The 26695-nt window shown below is 31.9% G+C and overlaps 1 protein-coding gene across 1 annotated transcript; it reads left to right on the forward strand.

Annotated features, from left to right (window-relative positions):
• The first annotated feature begins 4617 nt into the window (after positions 1–4617).
• Positions 4618–26489, forward strand: LOC131850602 (uncharacterized). Its single transcript, XM_059200896.1, has 4 exons — positions 4618–6113; positions 18221–18341; positions 21582–21707; positions 26283–26489. Exons 1-4 carry the CDS (start codon positions 5011–5013, stop codon positions 26487–26489), a joined length of 1557 nt encoding a protein of 518 aa, XP_059056879.1. The 5' UTR covers positions 4618–5010.
• Positions 26490–26695: the final 206 nt, after the last annotated feature.

Below are 26695 nucleotides of genomic sequence, written 5' to 3' on the forward strand. Positions count from 1 at the left end.
AATACCAGGGGGTGAATTGATAAGTGCTAGGTTTTTGGAAGTAAACCCAGGCTTTTTCTAGTATGAATTTCATTCGATTCAGTTAGTATGATAAATTAGCACAGTATGGTAGATCTGACTATGAATTATATAATCTATTACAAATCATTAAAGTTGATTATTGTTTGAGTTAGACTAAGAAATGCACCTACTACCAGAGGTGGAGTCTAAAATGTAATCTGGGTAGGAAACTCAGTCTCACCTGTTACAGCCGCCGAGCAGCTTGCAATCGTAAATCATGTTTCGACTGTAGGGTATGACTACGTAATGAAATTACTGGATAAGAGGCATGGCATCGTAGTCCTTTGTAATGCGACGCATGAGTATGATCGCGAAATGTTTCTCATGTGGGCATCTTGTGGCCATTTCAAAGTAAATCAGTGTGGTAAACCGCTAGACCACTAAATGTCGTCAAAATGAATGCATATACTCACATGTATAGTACTTACCTAATACTAAGTAATGAGGGCTATTCATCCCGTTTCCTATTATGTAGCAGAGCTTATAGATGAATAATAATATTGATTTTATTAGTTAGCACACAAATAAAGACATCATCACGACTGTTATCTTAAATGGTATCACCAGAGACATTGTCTAGGGTATCGTCCATTCTTGTATTAGTTAAGTTTATTGTCGGTTTGTCCATCCCTGGAGAGTTAATCAGGAATATAACTTGATTAAGTTTTTTCGGTACCCGCCAGATCTTAATTCATGACCTTTTCGTCCAAGGTATATAGTAAACCACTAAGCCACGATTCCTATGGAGATTTGTAAGGTTTACCAGAATAAATATATTTCTATTTATTCTGACCTGCCACGTCCACTTGTTTATGCGATGATAAATACGTATACAATTTCAAAAGGCCAGAGGGCATTTTGTAGAGTTGCCAATTATTAACGTTTTATTTCCAGAACTGAACGGAAAGCATCAAACGAAATAATATCATGGATACGAGTATTGCTCACTGAAATGTTTAATGTTATTATAATATATGTAATAATAATAATATCCCTGGACTATACATGCAACGCCGTCTAGTCCCAAGGTAAGCAGAGCCTGATATATACATATATATACTCGTCGTCGCTTGCGCAAACTTTCGTCTTATTCATTAGATTATTATTAATGATAAAATATAATTGTATGTTCTTCCTTGTAACACAATCTATCTTAATGATAAATTTTATTAAGATCCGATCAGCCGTTTAAGTATAAAAAGGTAACAAATAGACAAACAGATAGACTTTAGCATTTATAACGTTAGTACAGATATAGTTTGTAAATAGACACATAATATGCATAGAATACACAGAAAACACGCAATTCAAAATAACCAATCATACTCAATAATATAAATGTTTGTATGGAAATAAGGCGTGAAACCGAAGACGATATATTAGTCGGTTTTATTGAATACATACAAATATGTAAACACAGAACACACCCAAATTGATATAATCAATCATACTCAATAACACAAATGTTTGTATGGAAGTAATACGGTGTACTAAATAGCTAGAAGTTAATATATTAGTCAGTGTCGCGTACAAGCAGCAACAAAACGTAACACAAAGGAAGTGTTCTGATTGGAGCGTACGCCCATCCAATTTAAATACGCAACCTAACGAACAGACTTTAGAAATCATTCGATCGATTTAACGTATATTTGTTCACTCATCCATAATTTGTAATTAATAGTATATTTACCATTAAATTTAAGATAGTAAGCAAATTCTATCATTTTCTACAACCCGTAATCTGTTGAAGCCAACATCACCTACCATCTGAGCATTCGGGCCGCATCGACACGTACCAGCCAGTTTTAATGTAATACAATTATTAGATGATTTTAAATCTGATGCTTTAAAATAAAGATTCGGATCTTATAAGTAGAATTGGTAGCAAACGTTTATAATTTGATGGAATATTCAACGGATAGTAGAACTTATATGTATTATCAGAAAGTTTGGTTCTCATCCACTGAAATTAGGTTATATTATACCCGACCTCATAACTGCAGTTAAATTTTCGACGCGCTAATACAAAATGTATTTTGATAGTAATCTTGCTTTATATTTTAGATGTATATATAATGTTACGCACGATTTCATCAGTTTCATTTTGCTGATGCGAAGATAGCTAATGTCTGTCTGCTAGTGTCTCGTGACATAATCTGTTCTCACGTAAAGATAAGATACTTTTCATTAAGATACTCTCAGCTATTATAACATATATTTTAGAATTTATAATATTACTATATTTTTGATGTACGATAAACTTTGATCCAAAAGAGGATTATTTAGAGAGGTGTTATTTATATTATTAAGCGGATCTTAACAGGAATAATTTTATGGCAAATAAAGATATTTACCTCTTTTGACGTTTCGACTAGGCTGCACTAGTCCTGGTCACGAGCTGACTGGACTGGACCGGACCTCTTTTATGTTTTGCATACATAAAGTCATAGATTAATAACAAAAACAGATATTGTTCAATGTTATTTTAAGTCAAGTATTCAAGCAGATTTAAAACAGGAAATTTTCAATTTAAATGTGTGTAAGATTCCTTACTTTTTACTTTTCTTTTTTTGTAACCAAAAGAGTTTGTACCGGTGTGTATAAAATGCTAGTTGTTAGGTATTTTAATAAGGCTGAATTTATGTTCAGGTTTTTTGTATTTATAAAAAGTATATTACAATAAAACTAAATTACAGATATATAAAGGTATAGAAATTGTATAAAATAATTATGAAATAGGAACGCATTTCAGAAAAAAAATATATCTGCAGAAAAAGTCATTTTTGTAGTCATATTTTCCCGCGAAAACGTAATGCGCCACAGATGCACAATGCAATATCGTGCACCTGTGGCGCGCAGTCGCAGTAGGATGAACACGTCATGGCTGTATAGTGATGTTAATACTAACAGACATCATAAATAATATAGGCATAGATGTTTGAGATTAAATAATCTTTTAGTGTATTTTAAAAATATAATTACTCAATTCGAAAATAGAACGTCAAGCAAAGAACATCGATATTGTTTTGTTTCTTTTTATGACTTTATACACACTTCTTCTCGAACATTTCACGGTGTCAGTAATATATTCAGTGTACAAAACAATATTACATTTTTTTATTTATTATTATATTACAATCACTGCAATATTCCTCCACCAAACAATTTTCTATTGCATATAATCTCAATTTTCATATGGTATATTACTAATATTATAAATGTGAATGTTTGGGAGTACTTTCACGCCAATAGTTTTTTTTATAAACTGATTTTTATGAAATTAAATTGGTTTTTCTTTACAATACAACATCTTTCTTTGTAAAAAAACTTTAAATTCATAGCACTGACAATATTGCACTAAGAATGAGTGTACAGCGGTTTCTATGATATGTTGATTATCGGATGCCTCTTACTTGTTATTGTGTAATTATTTATTTTAAGAAACTATTTATTCAAAAGAGCAACAAGTCTCGTTTATTGTTCTTGTGATGAATCTGCGTTCCGAATGAGGTGTAGTATTAAAAATATTCAAACGTGTTTACATTGAGTTTATTTGAATAAAGATTATTTCTATTTCTTAAATCATCTTTATTTAATTCAGTTTCAGTACATATTTTTTATATACAGTAACATCTATACAAATTAAACGTTATCGAATACTGCAAGAAACAAAGTTTAAATTGAGTTGGTGTCATGTGGTCTGTCAGTTCGCTGCCGCTCTGATACAATTTTCCTCGGAATTCATTGCAACGAACAAATTAGTTTGCGAAATGTAAAATAAAAAGGTTTTTCTATTCAAACATGCGGAATTGATTACACATTCATGAAAATGTACTGTGGAGTGTTATTTTGTAAATAAATATAAAGTATATTTGTAATGTTTATAATTACAATTAAAATAGCTATGATTAAAGAAAGAATTATAAATAATAATAATAGTAATCTCAGGACGAATCACACCGCCATCTAGACTCAATTTAAGCTAGCTAAAGCTTGTGTTACGGATACTAGATAGCTGATTAAAGACATAGATATTTTTTTCGTAAATACATACATATTATATATGGACAATACCCAGACCGATATAAACAATCATACTCATGAATACAAATTTTTGTGCGGTGCGAGGAATCGAATCCGCGAACATCGAAAGCAAGGCGGTATGTAATATGTAAATAGCTTAATAATCAAATTAGTCTTGTTACGTATATAACAGGTCTTCAACAATTGGATGTCTACCTCCATAGTCATTCGCGCCAATATAATGGTGCACTGTTTATCAATAAACTCTTGTTTTATACTGATTAAAATAATATAATGATATTTATCAGGACCTATTTTATTCAGGTACATATATTTATTAATACTTAGTATTTAGGTACTTTCCTATGAAAATATAATTCACCAAGTAGCATAGGAAACCTGCTTACAACGGCGCGGCGATATATTGATTTTTTAGTTCCCGAAAGCGCCACCAGAGTTCCACGTATCTGTCAAAACAGTGGGCTTTGTGGAAAAGCAAATTTTCACGCAAATTTTATAGTGTTTTCCCATTGTAATACAGTATAAATACACAATATTATCATAATAGACTCAGTGAATTATTAAATTAATTCGTTTAAACTATAATTTGGACTGTATTTCGTGTTGTATAAGTAGTGCAAAAATGTGTCTAAAAGGGATATAGGTTACTCTGAATTAGTGTATAATTTAATGATTTATTATTGATATGACCAGTAATATATTAGAAATATTGTTTATATTGTCAAATACAATATGCCAGTGATATATTTATATTAGAATTTTTATAATCATCAAGATATCTTCACATTATTCGAATACAACAACAACAGTGTTTTTTATATTATAATCAAAGGAGATCATTAAATTGGTGTAGTAAAAGAAGGTATGTCAAAGCAAGTAGCTAATTAAAGACAATGTCAGTTGAAAATGACCAGATGTCTGCGAATATTCGGGGCATATTCCTTCAGACTATCGAGGAGGCATTCAACGGTGCTTCTAATTGCTTCCTTCATCGTCACTATCACCATTATTCTCCAACTGTACGCGTACAGACACCACGACCGACCCTACAGAAGAGCCAGGGTAGGTGACTTTGATTACAACCCTGGTTTGTTCCTAAAAGGACAACATCCCAATGAGAACGTGAGTTACTGTGATTTCAACTATGGCCTACCAGATACATTGAAATGGGGAAGTTTCCGCTTGCAAAAATCACCGGAGGCAGGAAATCTAAGTCCCTATCTCGTCATTTACAACGCTATTAAAGGCAAAGCCTATGCCAATACTAGTAAGTACGAAGCTCTCACCTACGCTACACAAGCTACTCCAGAATTTATCTACCATGTAGTTGAAATAGCGAAATACTGGGACGGACCAATCAGTCTATCAGTCTTTGTTCCTGATTACGATATTGATATAACCATGCAAATTATGAACCAGTTGTGTCACTGTTACTCTGGAATGTCGAAGGTTTCGCTTCACTTGTTTTATCCTAGAAAGTTCCCACCTAAAATGCGGACAAAAGAACAAAGATTGATAACCACAACAGCTGTAGCAGTTACAACTATTAATAGCACTATAGAAGATATATTAAAAGAGAAATTGAATAAATATAGAAATTTGAACAATAAAACGCGTGCTCAGTACATTGAATGGGTGAGAAAGAATAAAATCGAAAGAATGATGAGGGGACTACCAAAGAAACGCTCCTACGCACCTACATTGCGATTCCAGGACTGTTCTGGCTTAGAGTCGTTTAATATACTTACATTCAGACGGTTAAATAATGTGATATATCCTATAAACGTAGGTAGGAACGTCGCTAGAAATGCTTCGAGGACAAATTATTTCATAGTGTCAGACATAGAAATGGTGCCGAGTGATGGATTAGCGCCTAAATTTCTGACAATGGTAAGGAAACTTATGGGAGATAAGAAACGAAATGAGGGCTGTATATTCGCTAAGACGATCTTTGTAGTGCCGTTGTTTGAAGTCGAGAAAGGAGAGGAGATTCCTCGCGACAAGGACACGTAAGTTGATGAATAGCGCTTTTGATATCTCTAGATGTACACCCACGCGGTACAGTACTCATACACCTGTTTCCTATTACGAGGGATTACAGCGTTGAATGATGTATCTTTTGTGTAGAATTAATCTAAACCGTATTATTTATGGTTGTTCCGCGAAAAATGTGTATTCATTTTTCCCTACATAATACTTCAAAAATAGATAATAAATCTTTTAACTTACCATATATAGGATTTGATGTGGGCAAAATATAGAAATAATAATAATCTCAAGACAATTCACACGGCGCCATCTTGACCCAAGTTAAGCTAGCTAAAGCTTGTGTTATGGGTACTAGATAGCTGATACATATATATACATATATACATATACATAGATATATATTTTTTTGTAAATACATACATATTATACATAGAAAACACCCAGACCGATACAAACAATCATACTCATGAATACAAATGTTTGTGCCGTGCGAGGAATCGAACCCGCGACCATCGGTCGTAAAGCGGTGTGCTAGACCACTAGACCACCGAGGTCGTCGTTGAGAAATCTATCTATGTATGGATTTTTTGATGTAACTGAAATAGCAACCAGGCGGATGGTCCACCTGAGGGTAAGTGGTAACAATATGATGTAACGTCGAAAATCTAGTAGTTAAGTACATTACTATACGTACCGATTGTCACGTGTTTGGTTCCCACACTAAAATCAAAATGTCTTTATTCATGTAGGTCTATACAGACTCTTATGATATGTCAAATCTACCGTCAGTTCAAAGTTCTTTTCAGCTCTTAACTGAGGCTAAACCGTTTATATTATTAACTATGCCAGCCTTTAGTCTAATTATACATTTATTTTATGCATACACTTATAAAAAAAAAATGTATTCAAATATATCCATTAGTTCTACAATACAATTACATCCCTGCTTAGTTTAGTACTAATAGAATTATATGTGTTGTCCAGTACTAGTTATTTATTTGTATGCAGACAAGTAGGGTTGTAACAAAATAATGAGGTATGTCGCCCACATATGTACAAAGCCAGCCTGACTCTTGGGACAGTCATGACAGAACTATTAGAAACTATACTCCACTAGTTGTGCCTACCTAAAATTTATAATGCAAATGTTATTCTCATGTATAAGCTATATTATGCAGTTTCCTTTAAAATCCATTCAGCAGATATTGCGTGAAAGAGTAACAAATATCCTTCAATCTAACCATCTATACTGACAAACTTCCGCGTTTATTATATGAGGAAGATTACTAAGAAATGTCATTTCGTTCAATATTAAAGTCTATTATTACATTATAATACAAATTACATTAAATTCCGAAAAATTACCGCTTTAGAGAATTCTTTATTTTTCTTAAAAAAATACTCATAAACTTTCTCGAATAGAATAGAATAGAAAATCATTTATTCAAATAAACTTACATTGAAGCACTTTTGAATAGTCATAACATTTTTTTTTTTTTTAATCTACCGCTCATTCGGAATGCTGTCTCATCACAAGAAGAACAAGCAAGAAACTTGTGTGTTGCTCTTTTAAATAATTTATTCTCACTTACAATTTAAGTTTAAGTGTGTGAATACAAACCACCGATTAGCACTAATTCAATTAAATACTCAAAAAGAAAAAAATATTGAATACATAACCAACTGGTTAAACAATTAATAAGAGGAAATCAGTCATAGTGATTAGAGCAGACCAGTCCCTACAAGCAGCACCCGTTCACGAGTATGACGGATGAGCCAGCCATCACTGCGCTCGACCATATTTTAGGGAGCCCAATGACCCGGCCCACCACGCCGCCACAAGTCTGGACATTTTAGTGAGCATGACTACTCAAAACACCAGACCACGTCATAGCTACTCACAATTGCCATCTGATGTTTATAGTATTCACATTTCACATAAGAATGCATGCGGCAATTAATACAAAACCCGCTACGCTTTCATATTTCTAAAATAATTGAATCAAGAAAGCAATGAGATAAACAAATTATAACGTTGTATGCTAATAAACTAATTATTTACTTGATATGTTGTCTTCTATGAATTCGTTTATCCTGTAATAGGCTTTCTTACATAAAAATTGTTTAATATAAGATTTGAATTGCCTCTCTGTCAGATTTAGTGCAGATTCTGGCAGTTTATTATAAAATCTTACGCAATTACCATAGAATGAATTACTGACTTTGTGCAGGCGGCATTTAGGTAAAATTAGCTTATTTTTATTGCGTAAGTTTCTATTTGTACAGTCTTTAAGTTTTCTAAAACTCTCTAAATTCTTCCGTGTATACATGATATTCTCATAAATGTATTGTGAAGTAACGGTGAGGATATTTGAATCTTTAAAACACTGACGTAATGACTCTCTTGAACCCATACCATAAATAGAACGTATGGCTCTCTTTTGTAAAATAAATATAGTATTTATATCGGCTGCTTTACCCCACAGTAGTATACCATATGACATAATGCTATGGAAATAACTAAAGTATACAAGTTTAGCCGTCGCCACGTCTGTTAATTGCCTAATTCTTCTAATTGCATATGCAGCTGAACTGAGTCTATTGGCCAATTTTGAAATATGGGGCCCCCATTGTAATTTCGAGTCCACTGTTATACCTAAAAAAACTGTATCATTAACAAAATTTACTATTTCATCATTAAGCAATAACTGTGTATTTATTGGTCTTACATTAGGAAGTGTAAATTTTATACACTTTGTTTTGCTGGAATTTAATAATAGGTTATTACATGTAAACCAATTTAATATAGCAGACATAGCACAATTTACATCGTCTAATTGATTAGTTTGACGTCCAATTTTAAACACTAACGAAGTATCATCCGCAAACAGCACTATATCTGCAATTTTCTCTACCATAAAGGGAAGGTCATTTATGTAAATTAAAAAGAGAAAGGGGCCTAAGATTGACCCTTGTGGAACGCCCATCCCAATATTAGCTCCCTTAGATTTTATACCGTCAATATCTACAGTTTGGACCCTATCCTCTAAATAAGTTCTCATTAATTTTAGATCATTATCTTTTATACCATAATGTTCGAGCTTGTACAAAAGTGTTTTATGATCCACGCAATCAAATGCCTTTGATAGGTCACAAAAAACTCCGAGTGCATCCTGTGACTTCTCCCATGATTGGAAAATATGTGTTATCAGCGCTACACCTGCGTCAGTGGTAGACTTGCCGGCGGTGAAACCATATTGTTGACTGTGAAGCAGTCGGTTATCCCTAAAGTGTTGTAACATTTGATTTAACATTATCTTTTCAAACACCTTACTTAGAACTGGCAAAATAGATATAGGTCTATAGTTCCCTGGCTCAAATTTATCACCTGATTTAAATAGTGGGATTAATTTGCTAAATTTCATTAATTGTGGAAAAGTGCCATTATCAATACATTTATTAAAAATAGTAGCTAGATATGGAGCAACAATATCTATGAAAGAACTAACTACTTTTACAGACATGCCCCAAAGGTCTTCTGTATTTTTTAAATTTAGATGTTTGAATATTTTTATGATATGAACGGGGCTAACATGTGAAAATTTAAATCTTAAAGCACAACAACCGATATTAGACTCTAGTAATACTTTTGCTCGAGATGGAGATGAGTCCAGAGAAGATGTAATGTTAATCGGAATGTTAGCAAAAAAATCTTCAAAAACAATAACTACATCTTTTGTTGCTGTTATTAATTTATTATCATAATTTAATGCAAATTGATTATAGGCTAATTTAGATCTTCCGGTTTCTTTATTTATAATGCCCCAGATGGTTTTAATTTTATCAGAAGACTGGTTAATTTGTTTATTAATATAATTAGATTTAGCCGTAATACAAACTTTTTTAAAAATTTTTGAATAATTTTTCACATAAGTGGTGAATTTGTCATCAAATCGATATTTTTTTTGATCGTATAAATCAAACAAAATATTTCTACTTTTAAGTATACCTACTGTTGCCCATTCCGTGAATTTAGATTTAACATAAACTTCTTTTTTCTTGAAAAATTGTTCATATTCTCCTGATAGAATAGTAATTAGCTTGGTGTAAAGATAATCAGGATTATTACTAGATTGTAACAGCAAATCCAATTTATTTTTAATCGCGCTTTTGTATTTGTTAATATTGTAAACATTTATTTGTCTTTTTGATTTTTTATTATTGTTGACTTTATTGATCTGACTGTTAAACTTAACAACTTGACCACAGTGATCTGAAGGAAGTTTATTTATTATGAATTTTTCTGTATACTCACAGTTACAAAAAACATTGTCAAGACAAGTAGCAGACGTGGCAGTTACACGAGTGGGTTCATGAAAGACATGACTTAAATCAAATGATTGAAATAAACTAATAATTTTTGTACATGTGGGTGTGTTACAAAGAATATCAACGTTAAAATCTCCACATACAATAATTTTTTTAATACTATTAAATATTTTTTTTAATATATCCTCCATCACCCCTTCAAATACATTGTAATCACTATTAGGAGGCCTGTACACACATATAAGGATATAATTTTCTAGTTCTATACAAGATAATTCTATACAACACTCAATAGAAAGTCTAACAATGTCAGCACGTTCCTTTACTTTAATATTATTTCTTGCAATTATCATAGACCCGCCTCTGTTAACTGACTTTCTATTGAAGCAGCTGACAACGTTATAATTATTTAAATTGAACATCATATTGCTCTCTTTAAGCCAATGTTCTGTGAAACAGACAATATCAATATTATACTTTTCTAAAAATAATTGTATAATTAACTCGCTGCCGGGAAAACTTTGTATGTTCTGATGAACAATTATTAATTCTGATTGCTTTCCCTTTGTCTTTGTGAGCAGTTTAAATCTGCAGTCATAGTATTTATGTCACAAATATTAATAGAATTATTTGTTATGTCAGTATTTTTATGTTTAAGTTTACCATGTAAACTGTTCATGTAGTCAATATTATAAGCCACTAAAGTGGCTATTTTATTTTTAGATAATTTAGAGAGATACATTGTATCTTTTGTCAAATAAAAATCACTAATAAAACTATTAGTATCAAAAAATGTAAAAATGTCACTATGACGACATGTCAATGTATGTAATAAGTTGTTCAGGTAATGTACCTTACTGTTAATTTTTTTATGAAGATGTCCTTTTGTGTAAGGAAAAGCGCACAATACAATCTTATACACATTTAATTGTAATAAATATTCAATTCCTTTAATTACATCCTGCCTATTTAATTGAATACTATTACCAAAAAATAACACAATTGTGGTCATATTGTTCATTTTCGTAGACTTTATTTTATTTATTATTTGTGTAAATGATGCTTCTGGCATACAGTAGTTTAATAAATCACCCTTAAGATGATACTTCAAAATAGACCCAAAGTTACAGCCTATTCTGTCAGAGAACACCATTGTGCTACTCTTAGGGTTACAGTCACTGGCACAAACACCCTGAACTTCATTTTCCAGCACAGTTACAACTGAATTATTATTTGATATATTTGTGTGATTACATGTACAATGCTTAGTCAACGACTCAAAACGGTCAGCATTGTATTTACTGACATCAATCAGATCATCCATTGCTAAAATATGCTCCTGGATTTGTTTCTGAGAGATAATATACTTTGTATTTAAATCATGAAGCGAAGATTCTAAACTATTGATTTTTGAAGTTAGGTAGTCTGTATCAATGTCATATAACTTTTGGCTTTCCACTAACTTATTATTACATATATTAATGTAATCATGCAATTTTAAATTATTTAAAGTGTTTTTTTTCAATAACTGTCCCTTTTTGCAACGCTTATTTAATATATTCCGATTCTTAATTATAAACTTTTTTAGTTTTAAATATTTTTTTAATTTATTATTACTCAACATACAAATGTTACTGTTATAGTTACCTAATTTAGGTGATGTATCACTAGTAAGGTCAATTACAACAGGATGGGTGCATGGAACTGTAGTAGAAGGAGGCACACAGTCAACACTAATAAGTTCCTCATATAAATTATTAATCTCATTATTTTGTTGAGATTCCAATCTTGTGTCTAGATCATTGATTTTAGAATATGCCTGCTTTAACTCAAGCTCCAATTCAGTGATACGCCTCAAGGCTTGCTCATGAGTGTCACTACATTGATGAAAGCTACTTATTAGTTCTTGAAGCTGATCCCGCTGCTCAATAACTTCCTGATGGCTATTATGAAGTTCTGACAATTCTGATTTTAATTGGGTATTTTTATTTATAATTTTTAAAATTTCATCTTCACTCTCTTCTCTCTCCCTGATCAACTTGTCACTGAGATCTTTGGATGCCTGAAGTTCTTGTAGGGCCACTTTAAGCTTCATCTCTGTCTGCCGTGCAGTTGTGGAACGGGTAGATAGTGACATTATTGAATATATGAATAGTTACTAGGGAGAGTGAAGTGAGTTATTTCTAAAAGAAACAAAGTATCACAACGAGAACAGCAACTGAACCTTACTTATTTTGTGTTAAAATTTTGAATAATTTCTGTTAGATATATTTATACAACCTATATTTTACAAGATTAAGTAAATGGAATTAGATTGTGCTCCTTTCCTTCAAATTATATTAATATAAAACATAAAATTACTTACAATATATTTTGTGGGTATATTTTTTCCTTCGACGTACGCAACAACTGAACTTCACAATTATTAATATCAATTTAACTTTATGTGAATATTTCTATAAAACTTGTATATATTATGAAATTCTTTGAATAAGTCCAACAAATAGTAATAAAAATAGTTTTAAAATTAGTTGTTTACCAACGAAAGAAGTTTGACAGATGGCCGGTACACTATTTTGATGTCGATTTTTGCAAATAATACACTACCAAATTGTACACAAACAATAATCGACACTTATTGCACTATTATATCACTAATAACGATGTTGAAAATATAATATTCGTGTGATAGACTATTAAAAATTATTTATTTATTACGGCCAGCTGAAAATGACAACTGTCGTTGGTGTTGCTAGTCGAAGCTAGATTAGATTGCTAGTCTCGTTTATAATATTAGTAAGATTACTAAGAAAAGCTATCACGTTCAATGTTAACGTTTGTTATTATATTACAATGTAATTGATAATAAATTCTGAAAAATTTCCGGTTCAGAAAATATACTATATCAGAATAATATACTTCTTCTTCTTATAAAAATACTCGCAAATTTTTCATTTAAAATATTAGTAAGATTATTAAAAAAAGTCATCTTGTTCAATGTTATTATGCTGTAATTTACATTTAATTCTAAAAAAATCCTGGTATCAAAATATAATTCAAGGGTCACAAGTTGAATATGTCCATGCTATCATTGGACTATGATACTGTTCAATTATTCAATATCAAAACTTATTTCTATTTGCGGATGATACAAATTGTCTTTGATAGATTGATTCAGTATCTCTTCTATTTACACGTTAACAAATTAGAAAGCTGCATCTCCCACGTAACTGCTCAATGTCGGTTTATATTTTATTTTTAAAAAGTAATGGCTATTAAATGTAGCGCAGGGAGAGAATTGAAAGGTCAAGTTTTAAATGTCATGGTATACGTCACTACATTGAAGGAAATATACGTAATAGTAACTCAGGAATGAAGAGAATATTTTAAAGAAAGTATTATATGAATGTGGTTATACGGGCAAACCGAAAATTATATGGATAGACTGTGTAAAAAAATGATATGACGAGAAAAAAACATATGAACCCCAAATGAATCGGATACGGAAAATGCAGATAATGTGTACTTCACAGAATTATGTAAAGCTATTTGAAATTTATTTCCGAAAAGGCTAAAGTGCATATATCGAAATGTTTTTTTTAATTGTATAGATCGGTATACCTAACGCTATACTACGCTAATACGCTAAATGTTATACTAATAACATACGGCGAGGCACCAGTGGCTAGAGAAGATGATATGATGAATATCTATATAGTCAGTTCGTCACAGTCATTAACCATGGTGGTTATCAACTAGGGCCGCGTAGAGGTCGAACGGACATAGTACAAAAAATACCTTTTCTATTATTAATTGTTGCCTTCCAAATATGTTAGGATTTCTCGATTTCTTATCACTTAGAAAAAAATCTTTAACTTTTCAAAAAGGGTATTAAGGTTTCTTAAGAAACCGGATTTCTGAAGAATCTGGACCGAATTTTTATATACTAATTTTAATAATGCGTATTATATTATGCCGTATGCGGCATACGAAAATAGAATTATGTATTTAAACATATTGGGGCATATGGTATGCCCCAATATGTTAAAAATGCATAATTGTAGTTTTTTTTTCTATGTTAAACTAGGTATTTTCTTCATTAGAAAGAAATTAAAAAAATAGTTTAATAGTTAAAATGGGTTGATTTTTTTAAATGATGGAGATTTCGCTTCAAAGATAACATTAATAATAATAATAATTATATTTTAACATTATCAGACTTACATACATTTAATCCAAATTCATCATTCAAATCAAATTAATTGGTTTAAGTTTTATGACTAACGAATTACAATTTAATAGACAAGAAAAAGTAAGAACTTTGTTAGGCTATTTAATAAAATATATTTGCATGTTTTATTTCACTTATAAAAACGTTTTTCGTTTACTACGTGCCGCGACTGTTCGAGTATTTGGTAATACGAACGAATTTCTATGTAAATATCTCAAGGGACCCTTCCTATCGACACTGATTTGGGTTTTTGATCTATTTCTGTTTTGGGGACTTTTAGTAATGGTATATATGTGTACAAGTTACAGCGCCATTTAGTCCCAAGCTAAGCTTGTGTTACGAGTACTAGACAACCTATAGAAATGCGTTTATATATATGGTTTTTTAATTTGAATATATGTTTTGTACATGCTTATATAATATACACAGAAAACATCCAGACCTATACACACAATTTTACTTGTAAATAGATATGTTAGTACCGAGCGAGGAATCGAATCCGCGACTATCGGAAGTGAGTGTGCTAAACCGCTAGATCATCGAGGTATCAACGAGTACCTTGAGCTGTATTCTAAGCTAGTAGCGTCGTAAGATACATAGCAGTAATTTATAAATTTCTTATAAGTAATATGTAGATATAAGGTCTAAGGTTTTATTTCCATAAGAAAATACGACGGCAGTAAACGTTAGTTTACGGCGACAGAGAAAATAATATAGCACAATTTACGCGAACACCGTTCTATTCCGTTGGACGAATGGTCTAGCCTAAAGTCCGGCCGCTCAGAGTTTGTGTTTATGACAGTTCGAGATCGAATGGGTGATGTATCTTTTAACAGACGTACAATTTCCGGCAAAACACTAAATATCATTATAAGGCCACATGACTACAAAAACAAACAGTTGCTATAACCTTGAAACATCGCAGTTTAATGTGGTTTATCTTTTAAAAACTATTGTTTTTATATTTTTTAAATAGTTAATAATGTTAGTCTCAAATTAATACGTTTATTGTAAGGTACAATAATGATTAAATTTTTTATGTCATCTCTCGTTAATAAGGCAAATAAAAGATATTGAAAAATTTTGTCGTAAACTGTACGTCAGTTCAAAGTTATATCGCCTATGCGATCCCGGCCTGTCAGAAAGCAAACTCTGAGCGGCCGGACTGTAAGTTCGTTGCTTAATTTGGGGAACGACCATGACGCTATAAAATGGGGTTAACGTATCTACATATATTGCTGCAAGTACTGTGCGTACACTCCGAGGGGAGAGAATTGTTAGACTTGGAGACTAGTGACCCTATTACCGGGTCAACCTGTATGCGAAAATCAACCTAATTGTGTTGTAATTTATGTACATTTTAAGTATTTGTATCAACTGTCTGGTACCCATATTCTTGTTTTAGTTGAGACTAGTAATAGCGCTGTGTGAATTATCTTGGTTAATATTACTATAATTATATTACTATTATACTATATATCTTGAAGTGAAAGAATTTTTAAATATTTTTACTTACCGACCCCAATTATAGGAATGACCGCAATGATCATTTATTTGCTTGCAAATAAATGATCATTGCGCTCATTCCAATATTCGTGGTTGGCGCAGTATGTTATCGTATTCCACTGATCGGCCGTCATATCTGAGCTCAATCTTCTTTTCTATAATTTTTTACACAAACCATCCATTAGGTCGACCTCTCCCTTTACATCCAACTACGTTCACATTAAGTACTTTCTTTAAAATATGACATTCATTACAGACAAATAACTAAATATATTTTTTTTTCTCTTTGTATAATTTTAGTTGACCAGCGCCACTTCATCTGCGTCACATTTTCCCCGTTTTTGCAACATTTTTTATTTTTGCTCCGCTCCTATTGGTCGTACAGTGATGTCATTTAACCCATAGTTTTCCTCGATAAAAAGCATATCCAAAACTAAAACAATATTTCAACTCGAACCAGTAGTTTCTAAGATTAGCGCGTTCAAACAAACAAATAAACTCACCAGCTTTATGATATACTAATATCATAAAGTTAAAGAGTTTGATATTTATTTATTTAAACCTTCATCAGTAATGCAGTCCTGACTCCCAAACTAGCGTGAACTATGTAGATCAGTGTACTTGTATATTATTAATATTCCATACTTCCGAAGTCATATTTCATTAATTGATTTCGAATTATGTGAGCACCTTGATTATGTAACGTATTCGCAATTATTATTGACATTTCCAATATTGTATACATTAATGAGAATGCATTAATTGCAACCGCGTTACATAATGAAACCACCAGTCACAAATAAGATTTCATTGCATCGGTTTTATACGAAATACGAGTATTATACAAGTCGTGCTAATGAAAAGGACTTGTACAGTTTCATTAGAATTTTATTAGAATGGCTAACGTAATGACGTTATAGTGCAGTTCTAGATATAATATTAGTAGTTTTAAAAATACTAAAAATAGCAGAACATAAAAATAATATTTATAGACAGACAGACATTCAGTTTGCCAATAACTATATAGTCCAGTACCATAGGCGCAATTTCTTTATAAGTAAACGTATGTAAAGTCAAGATGTACGAGGGTACATAGTTTAAAATTACACATATTACAATATTTGTAGCTATATCACGTTATCGGTTATTGATTTTATTATTAATATGAAATAATTTCCTTTTGATAAAAAAATACAATAGCATACGCTGGTAGTCACTACATTATCCCCAATTTAATTTAAAAAAGAATCTGTAATGTTTTATGTACGAGCTTATTTGAAAATTATAAGAGTTGAGTTTCTTGGCCGTTCTTCTTAGCTCGAACGCACTCCGAACTCACGGTAGAAAATAGAAATAGAAAATAGAAAATCATTTATTCAAATAAACTTAATTTAAGCACTTTTGAATAGTCATAACAATTTGTTTTTATCTACCACTCGTTCGGAAAGCTGTCTCATCACAAGAAGAACGAGCAAGAAACTTGTGTGTTGCTCTTTTAAATAATCCTTGTAAGTTTACATTTACAAGTCGAAACGTGTGTATACAAACTACCAACAAACACTAATTTTTTGGGTCAAATATAAATATGCAATAAGATTAAATCAGCCGTAGTGATAAGAGCAGACCAGTCCCTACAAGCAGCACTCGTTCACGAGTATAACGGATGAGCCAGCCATCACTGCGCTCGACCATATTTTAGGGAGCCCAATGACCCACCACGCTGCCACTTGTCTGGACATTTTAGTGAGCATGATAGATTTCATATATCAAAAGAGTCTGTAATAGACATGAATAAAGAGATTTTAATTTGGATTTTTTTATTTTATATAAATACTAGCTATGTTTCAATACGAGCTATGCTCGCGGTTTCACTCGAGTGAAATTTATAGCCTATGTGTTAATCTGAAGTGTGATATTACTGTATCAATAAAATTTGACCATAATTTTTGCGTGAAAGAGCTACATATATCCATCCATCTATACACACAAACTTTAGCATTTATAATATGTATACTATATGAATCCTATACATCTTTGACATACTTATATGTTTTGTTACAGATTAGTACGTATGGTGGCTGCAAACCGTGCCACTTATTTCCACCAGAAGGTTTGCTCTCATTGCCAGAGGTTTCCTGGTCTTCAAACTTGGCTGACGAGGGCGACCCCCAATGGCATTGAGGTGAGATAGTTTTAATAAATATTTCTTGAAAATTAATTCAAATCAAATCAGAAATCATTTACTCATGTAGGACCTTTTTTAATCAATTAAAAATGTAATATGTGAGTTAAAGATCTTTAAAATGAAATTTCGGCTGTGTTCAAGGATTTATTTTTCCGAACACTTACCACTTTGCTCACATTTCAAAATCAAACCCTCCATTCAGAGAAGATTCAGAACAACTTATTTCTTTAAACAATTAAAATTATTTTACATTGTTTATAAAGTTTTATAAATATCTACATTAAATATGATAATATAACATTACAATTCATACTAAATACAGTTTCTACAAATAAACTATAAGTAGTTATTTCACAACACTTATTTCAAAAGTCAAATATCATATTAGATACTAAATTACTATAATCTTACATATGGGATACTAGCGACATGTCTTTCTTCTATGAACCTATGTATATTTATTACGAGCTACTCGCCCCGTCTTCGCACGGATATACATGTATTATACATATAACTTCTCCTACACATACAACCTACCTATTGAATCACTCTATCTATTGAGAAAAACCGATTCAAAATCCGTTGCATAGTTTTAAAGATTTAAGCATACATAGGGACAGGCAGCGACATCGACTTTGTTTTATACTATGTAATGATTTATCTATATTTCGCACTATGAATATTTCTCTTCAATCACTCTATCTATTAAACTACTGAAAATGCATTAAAATACGTTCCGTAATTTAAAAGATATTAGCGAATAGATAGCGTCGGTGACTTCGTTTTATAGTGTGTAAAGATTGTACCTGCAGTTAAGAATCTCATAGTTCCCCATCACCCCCTATTTACCGCCACAACACCCCAGTCTAGCGCCGTCACTAATTGCGAACTAATTAACAGGAGCCGGCGTTAATTAGAGCACTTTACTGAATTATGCCACTGAACTTCCTATGCGCTGGAATGAATACATACACCTACTTCGTAACAACTTTTTATATATCTTTATATATAAAAATGACGTGTCACGTTATTTGTCCGCGATGGACTTCTAAACTACTGAATCGATTGCAAATTTGATTTGCATATTCTGTGCAATTTGATCCAACTTGAAAGATAGGATAGCTTACATCTCAATTTATAGTCGCAATATTATTTAACCTTAGCCACAACGCACGACCGAGTCTGCTAGTATTTATATATGGAGTTAAACGGGTCTCACATGAGCTGATGCTTGTCTAAAAAAAATGCTTTTATTGAACTTACATAGTTGGTATGTTTGTTCATGTAATATATTACAGTATAATTGTTACGGCGTCGGTGGTCTAGTGATTTAGCACACCGCCTTACTTACAATGGTCGCGGGTTCGATTCTTCGCACGGCACAAACATTTTATATTCATGTGTATGATTCTTTGTATCGATGGTTTTATATGAGCAATATATATGTGTTTTCAAAAAAAGTGTATGGGTTAGTACACAAGCTCTGCTTAATTTGGGACTAGATGGCGCTTTGTGAATTGTCTTGAGAAAAACAAATTGAAGCTATTATATTAAGACGTTGTGGTTTGTCCAGGGGTATTATTATTATAATATAAATATTAAGATCATTCTCGGAACTCAATAAATAAGGAGGTAGCGTTAATGGGAAATCAATATTCGAAACCTTGCCAACTTACAAATTAGATTAACTGGAGACTCGCAGATGGTTTCTGAATTGCTACTCTACCATAACTTGATGAGTCTGTACTTTATTTATTGAGAGAAATTGTTTAGAAATTATTCATTATTAAACATGGAGTAAAGATAAGCGGTAGCGGGCACCAGTGGAGGATGATAGGTTGTATGTGAAGTCAGGTCAATTTCCCCATCGTGTCGAATTTACCAGAAATTGTTGACCATTATGGTTTCCAGGGGGTGACCGTGTGGAGGGCGACTTGACATAGACTTGACTTGAGGTATATTGCTAGTAATGTGGCTACTATCCTCATTACATTAGATTTTTGCTTTCATGTCGGTGTTTTTTTCACCGCAATTATAATCGATTTTAACTCACGACCTCATGGGCGTAATTCAAGGTAGTAAACCACTAGACCACGTATACCGTTGTACCGCTTGAATTGGTATAAAGCTATTTTTTTTCAAACTTACTAGTTTAAGATGTTTTTTGATTGGGGTAATGTAGCCTAAAGCCTTCTAAAATTCAAAAAGTAATTCTTAGCAGATAAATGGCAAGATGGTTGACAAAGGGAAAAAATCTAAGAATCAGATTAAAAAATGTGTAACAATAATAAGTTCAGATTTCATCCCCATTCTTTTAGAAGCTATGGTTAAATATATTACAAAAAATCAGATGACTACAAATGGTAAAAAAAATTGAATTTGTAAAAAATAATAGGTACTTGTTTGCATTTATGATATTAGTCATTGTTATATAAAATATATACAGTCTGAATAATTTCATTTTGTAACATACTGTCACTTCTTTATTATATCTATGTATAATCAGATATACTATGGATAATCTGAATAATTTCATTTTCTTATTTTTTCGAACATGTCATGATCACAAAATGAGTCACGTCCCACTTTGCAAATTGACAGCCGAGTACATATGATACGTATTTTGAGTCTTATCAGCAAGAGGTTTAGGTCTGCTTTTTTATAGCAATTTAACCATTTGCGTCTGGCATTTCGTCGCAATTTCTTATTACATTTTTCCTAACGAATGCTATATCTGTGACTTGCATCTCAATGGTGCAAGTATTGATTATAACGTGGTTACTTCTGTAAATATCAATAGGGGGAGGGGATTGGAATAATGGAGACCTGTCAGGCGGGTTTCCTTACGGCCCTGGAAAATACCTTGTTTCAATTCACGCAAATTCGCACTATGTTTAACTGATCTGACTTCACACTTATTTTATCATCTCATTATTATTGGTGCCCACCGGATATTCGGATATACATACAGTTAATTTGTTTATTTGAACATTTGTATGCCTTAACGGTATGTCAAATAGTGTGTGTAATGTTTTTTATTGATTTAATGTATTTTTAACGCATAATTAAAAAAATATATTTGCATTCTGCACTCCTTCACTATATAAACTAAAATAAGAGTGCAAACTTTCGTTATTTTATCGGCGCAATTTTCGTAAAAAGGGGTACAAAGTTCTTGCTTCAAGTATTAATGTAATGATATATTAATGTGTTTTTTAAGTTAAAAATTTGTTGCAGCCGATGCTGATCGCCCGAAGAGAATATCCTTATCATAGATGGGAACCACTATACTTCGGCACCCACAAGGAGCCTTGGTACAGCGAAATGTTATCATGGGAAGGACGCCAGGACAAAATGACACAAGTAAGATTTTTTTATATACCTAATAATCTATTAGACAGGCTATGTTACTCTGGTGGCATTTCTCAAATTTATGCTGTTGTGCCTACACTTGTAATATTTGTGTCAACACTCGACACACTCCCATTAGTTTATCTCTCCAAATAACATAGATTTAAGTTAAGTGTAAAGCTAGTGTACGTCCCGACTCCGCGTCGAATGTACGCATTACTAATGAGCCCTGGAGCAGAATATCAATAAACTTAGTAATGTACAATAAATAGAACAATTACTTCACCTGTATACTCACTACCTAGATACTACAATAAACAATATATTATGTAGCGACCTCATCATATCATACATAATGCTACAGTGGTCAGGTGATAACCACCGCACTACACAGTGGTTCTCAAGTTTGCTTTATAATAGAATCCTCTCTTTTTATATATTTTAGTATTGATGATTTACCTATACATCTTCCATATATGTGTTCTATTGTTGCTATGGATATGTATATGAATGGCAAAAGTGCACAATGTATTGTTATATTCCTGTGGATAATAATGTAATAGTTGTTAACTTATTTACTGTACAGTAACAGTAACTTATTACTTATTAAGTCTACAGATGACATTGATGTTACATAATGAGTCTTAATTATAAATATAGTCATTTTTCAAAATTATCAAGTATTATTATTTTCACACTTTTTGTAAGCAGAATGTATGAAGAGATACAACTCAGAAGAGTGATATTCAGAAAAAGTATTAAATAAAATAAAAGCCGTTATAATAATAATAATTCGTATTTAAGTTTTTAGGTAGTAAGCAGCAAGTAAATTTAATTGAATTAAAATATGTTCGGCACATAGTATGATTATTACGATATTGAAGTTGATTTGTACATGGGAATAGTAAAAGGGAATAGAGAGAGATATTCCCATGTATAGCATCGTACGTGGGAAATAAGAAAATAATTTGTACCACCATTTTCTTGCAGTCGGTTATAAATACTACCTACACAGTACGCACATATAAGAAACATATTTTATGTCTAATATTACTCTCTCTATTCCCTTTTATTATATTTGATTTATTATTTGTTACACTTCACTCTTCAAATCAATTTGGCATAAATATTTAATTGTAAAGCAATTTCACGTAATTGCAAATACGTGACATTTACACAAGAGCGAACAAATGTCAATTGTAATTGACATTTAGTTTACTCTGTGCTACAGATAAGAAATAAACGCGTCTTCACTTGTTATAATTACGATTCCCTGTCCGTTATGGTTGCGAATGAATCGGATCATCCGTACCCCTGTAGGAGTGTTCAAGTTGAGATCTGGGGATTTCGGGGCGAGCCCCTTTACCCCAGCACCGATTCAAGGGGCACAACCCCCGGGGGACTGATGAGCATCCTCTCTTAGGCAGGAATGCTTGAAGTTCTTAAATTTACAATTATTACAAGAGAATTTGCAACTAAACCTAACTTAAGATGCTATATTTGGGGACCGAGTTTTATAAATTATTTTTTTTTCTATGGTTGCCTGTATATTTTTGTGGTACTGTGGAGGTTGAACAACTGATGGCGGTTCAGATGATAAGTGGTCATCGACGCATCTTCTATGTATATTTGAACGGCATCACGGTCATCAAGTTATCCTATAACACCCGTGGTAGCTATAATCCAGCTTTCAGGCGAGTTCAGAATCTAATTGAAAAAGAGGTTATATACCATGCTATTTGTCGGCTAAAATAGATACAGTCACAGACGATTTTGGACAAAGTTTACGTTTTGTGGATATTACTCAGTACAGACTACATACAGATTGTATTTAAGTCGTAACTAAAAGGTTAAATTACTTGCTTAGTGATCTTAATATCATCTTATTTTAATAAAGTTTGTAAGTATGGATGTTACTCGTTCACGCAAAGACTACTGAACGGCTTTTGATGAAACTTTACAGTAATATAGCTTATGCATCAGAATAACATATATAGGCTATATTGTTTATTGAAATTTGTATATTAAAGTTTAACGCGAGTGAAACCGCGGGCACAGCTAATATTATTATTTATTATATTATAAATAAATAAGAAAATACTTTATACTTTATAAATACATTCTTTGCTTTTGAATTCCACTCATGGCTATCAATAGGGGAATGAAACTCTTTTCAAAAGTCGTTTTATGTAACCTGATTAATCCAGCAGTAATTATTCAGAGCACGAAGGATTGACGTCTTCTTAAAGTGGGCAGACGTCATTCGCTACCTGGATAATAATATTCTTAGAATTTATTTAATAATAGCAACAAAGGAAAATGAATTGTATAATATTTCTACAATGGCAATTAGTAGATACCCGACCAACGCATTGGTACATGAAATTATAATCAGTTTAAGAAGCTTCTTTTATAGTGCTTTGAAATCTTGTCGAATCTTATAAGCACTTTGCTGACTTGACTACACGTTGCTATGATTAAGTAATTCTAGTATTAGAGCTGCATGTCCACGTCTTCCTACAAAACGTGCCACTATGAATATTTTCTGCAATAACTAATCAAACTCGATGAAATTTTGTTTATAGGATATGACACCAATATCAATGTTTCATATAAGTCACAATTTCTTTAAACATGTTTATTTTAGAATTATACGTAACTGAGAAACTTGATTTTCGCCAAAAAAGGATCTATGGATCTAAATAGTATGGATAATGTGGATCTAAAAAATGATCTCTTTATGTCATTCGCATGAATAGTCTAAGACAGTATGAAAATTTTAAATAATGGGTATGCCATTAGAAAAATTCAAATAACTATATTTTTCCTGTAATAATAGAGTAAACCGAATAGAACGGAATGTAAATATTTTCGAAAATTTGATTGAAATTATTGTGCTATCGCGCTTGGATGAAGAGAGAAGCAGTCTCTGAATAGAGATAGAATGAATACTGAAGTATACCTACATCGTAATATTATTGGACACACTTCTTTCAAGATAATTAAAAACTGTACTATATTTTAAGTTGGGGCAATAACAAATTAGTATAAATTAATGAGCCAAATTTCATGAAATTGGTTAAGTAGTTTCGCATTCTATTTGGTGAACGCTGAATTTGAAACACGTAGTATTCAGGGTAGGTCGCTGGAGTAGGATACAACTAGGCCAAGGTGCACTCAAATATTAATATAATAAATTTAAAAAGTAATTACATTTCCATTGTATAGTTATTTTTGGTTGTGTTGTTATTTTTTATTGTTTCTTTATTTTTATTATTTATTTCTAGATGCTAGAAATGTGCCTGCAGGAATACAAGTTTGTTATTCTCGATGGGGATTCATGTGTCACGCCTTCCCAAGTTTCAGAATTAGACTGAATTTCAACAACTTCGATATTTTCAGACGTTCCAGGATGTCTAATACATATAGATATTTTCTTTTATTACGTTCGTTTAAAAAGAAATATAATATTAGTAAAGTGAAGAAAAAGACAGATTGTAAGAAGTGTGATGTTTTCTATGCTCTTTGATTTTTTTATATTTACTGTTGTTTTAATGATATAGTTTTAATAAATACGTTTTGTTTTTTTTTCTATTAAGAATTATTTAGTGGCGACATATGTACACATAATATTTTTCATTTTTTCAATAGGTTTCAATATGAAGCAGAACAAATTATTATTTTATAGTATTACGTTTCCATAAGAAACGTAATATTATTTATTTTGAATACTTAGAACTTTCTTTATAAATGTAAATTAATAATATTTCTAGCATTAGCTATAACCACAAATAACATAATGTTATATACTATAACTAACATAGCATCTGTATTAATACAATAATAAGATACTTAATTTCTACACATTCACGGCTACTACAGCAGTATCTCCACACCAAAGAAAGAAAGTAATAAATATGGTAATTTTGGTATGTTTATTTATAATTAGGGTAGTCCGTAAGACGTGTAAGAACAAACAAAATAATTAGGTACCAACTTGGAATAAGTTCAAGAAGCAGGGAATATACTTACAACGTGTAAATGAACGTAATTTCTACGCAGCAATTAGAAAGACTCATGTTTGTTTATCAAATAAGACAATTTTCTGTATAATTAATTAAGCAACTATATTTCTGAAGAGAATAGTCTAATTTCACGTCAAAAGTAAGGTATAAGTAATATTTCAGTTAGTATCGGTCTGTCGGGTCGGGTGTCGGGTGTTTTCTATGTATATGTGTATACAAAATAATGTGTATTTATAAGTTATCTAGTGCCCATAACATAAGCACTGTTTATTATTCTGAACGTATGTAATGGTGACTCAGATGTTTATCATTACATTATTAAATAAGAAAAATTACATTTACATTATTAAAATAGATTAAGTATAGTATAACAATAGATTAAAATTGAAAACCTAATATTTTATGTCGCTGATGTTCCCTTTTTCAACTCGCTCAATTTTCGAAGCTTCATAGAGCGAAAGCTTTACTCCATTGAACTTGATGTTTTCTCTTGAATTTTTTAAAGCCGTAAGTATCAGGGTTATTTAATAATTTATTAATTTTAGTGTAATATTGTCACTAGATGTTGGAACTCTGTCTCCAAGAGTACCGGATGGTAGTCCTGGATGGTGCATTTCTGTGTCACGCTGCTGTCACGAAGGCAGCCTACCGTCACAACCGGGCTGAACGAGTCAACACCCAGAGGTATATGAAGATCATAGGTGCTCTCAAACAGAGGTACCCTGACCGTCCCCAGTGCAAGGTTATGTGGGGATGCCAAAACCGCTGAATATTTATTTACTTGAATGATATTACAACACTATTGTAGCAAAATATCAGTAGTTTTAGGTAACAGGAAAGGTAAAAGATGGCTGGATGTATGGATGGCTGTATGATTAACCAATTGTTGTTATATACGTGAAAATCAATGGACATCACGTTGATATTAAGTAACGGCTCGAATCTTGGATAATCTCAAAAAACATATCGTTTTTC

Source organism: Achroia grisella, unplaced genomic scaffold (genome assembly GCF_030625045.1).
Source record: "Achroia grisella isolate CSIRO2021 unplaced genomic scaffold, CSIRO_AGI_Agris_v1 utg777, whole genome shotgun sequence".
Classification (NCBI taxonomy): Eukaryota; Metazoa; Arthropoda; class Insecta; order Lepidoptera; family Pyralidae; genus Achroia; species Achroia grisella.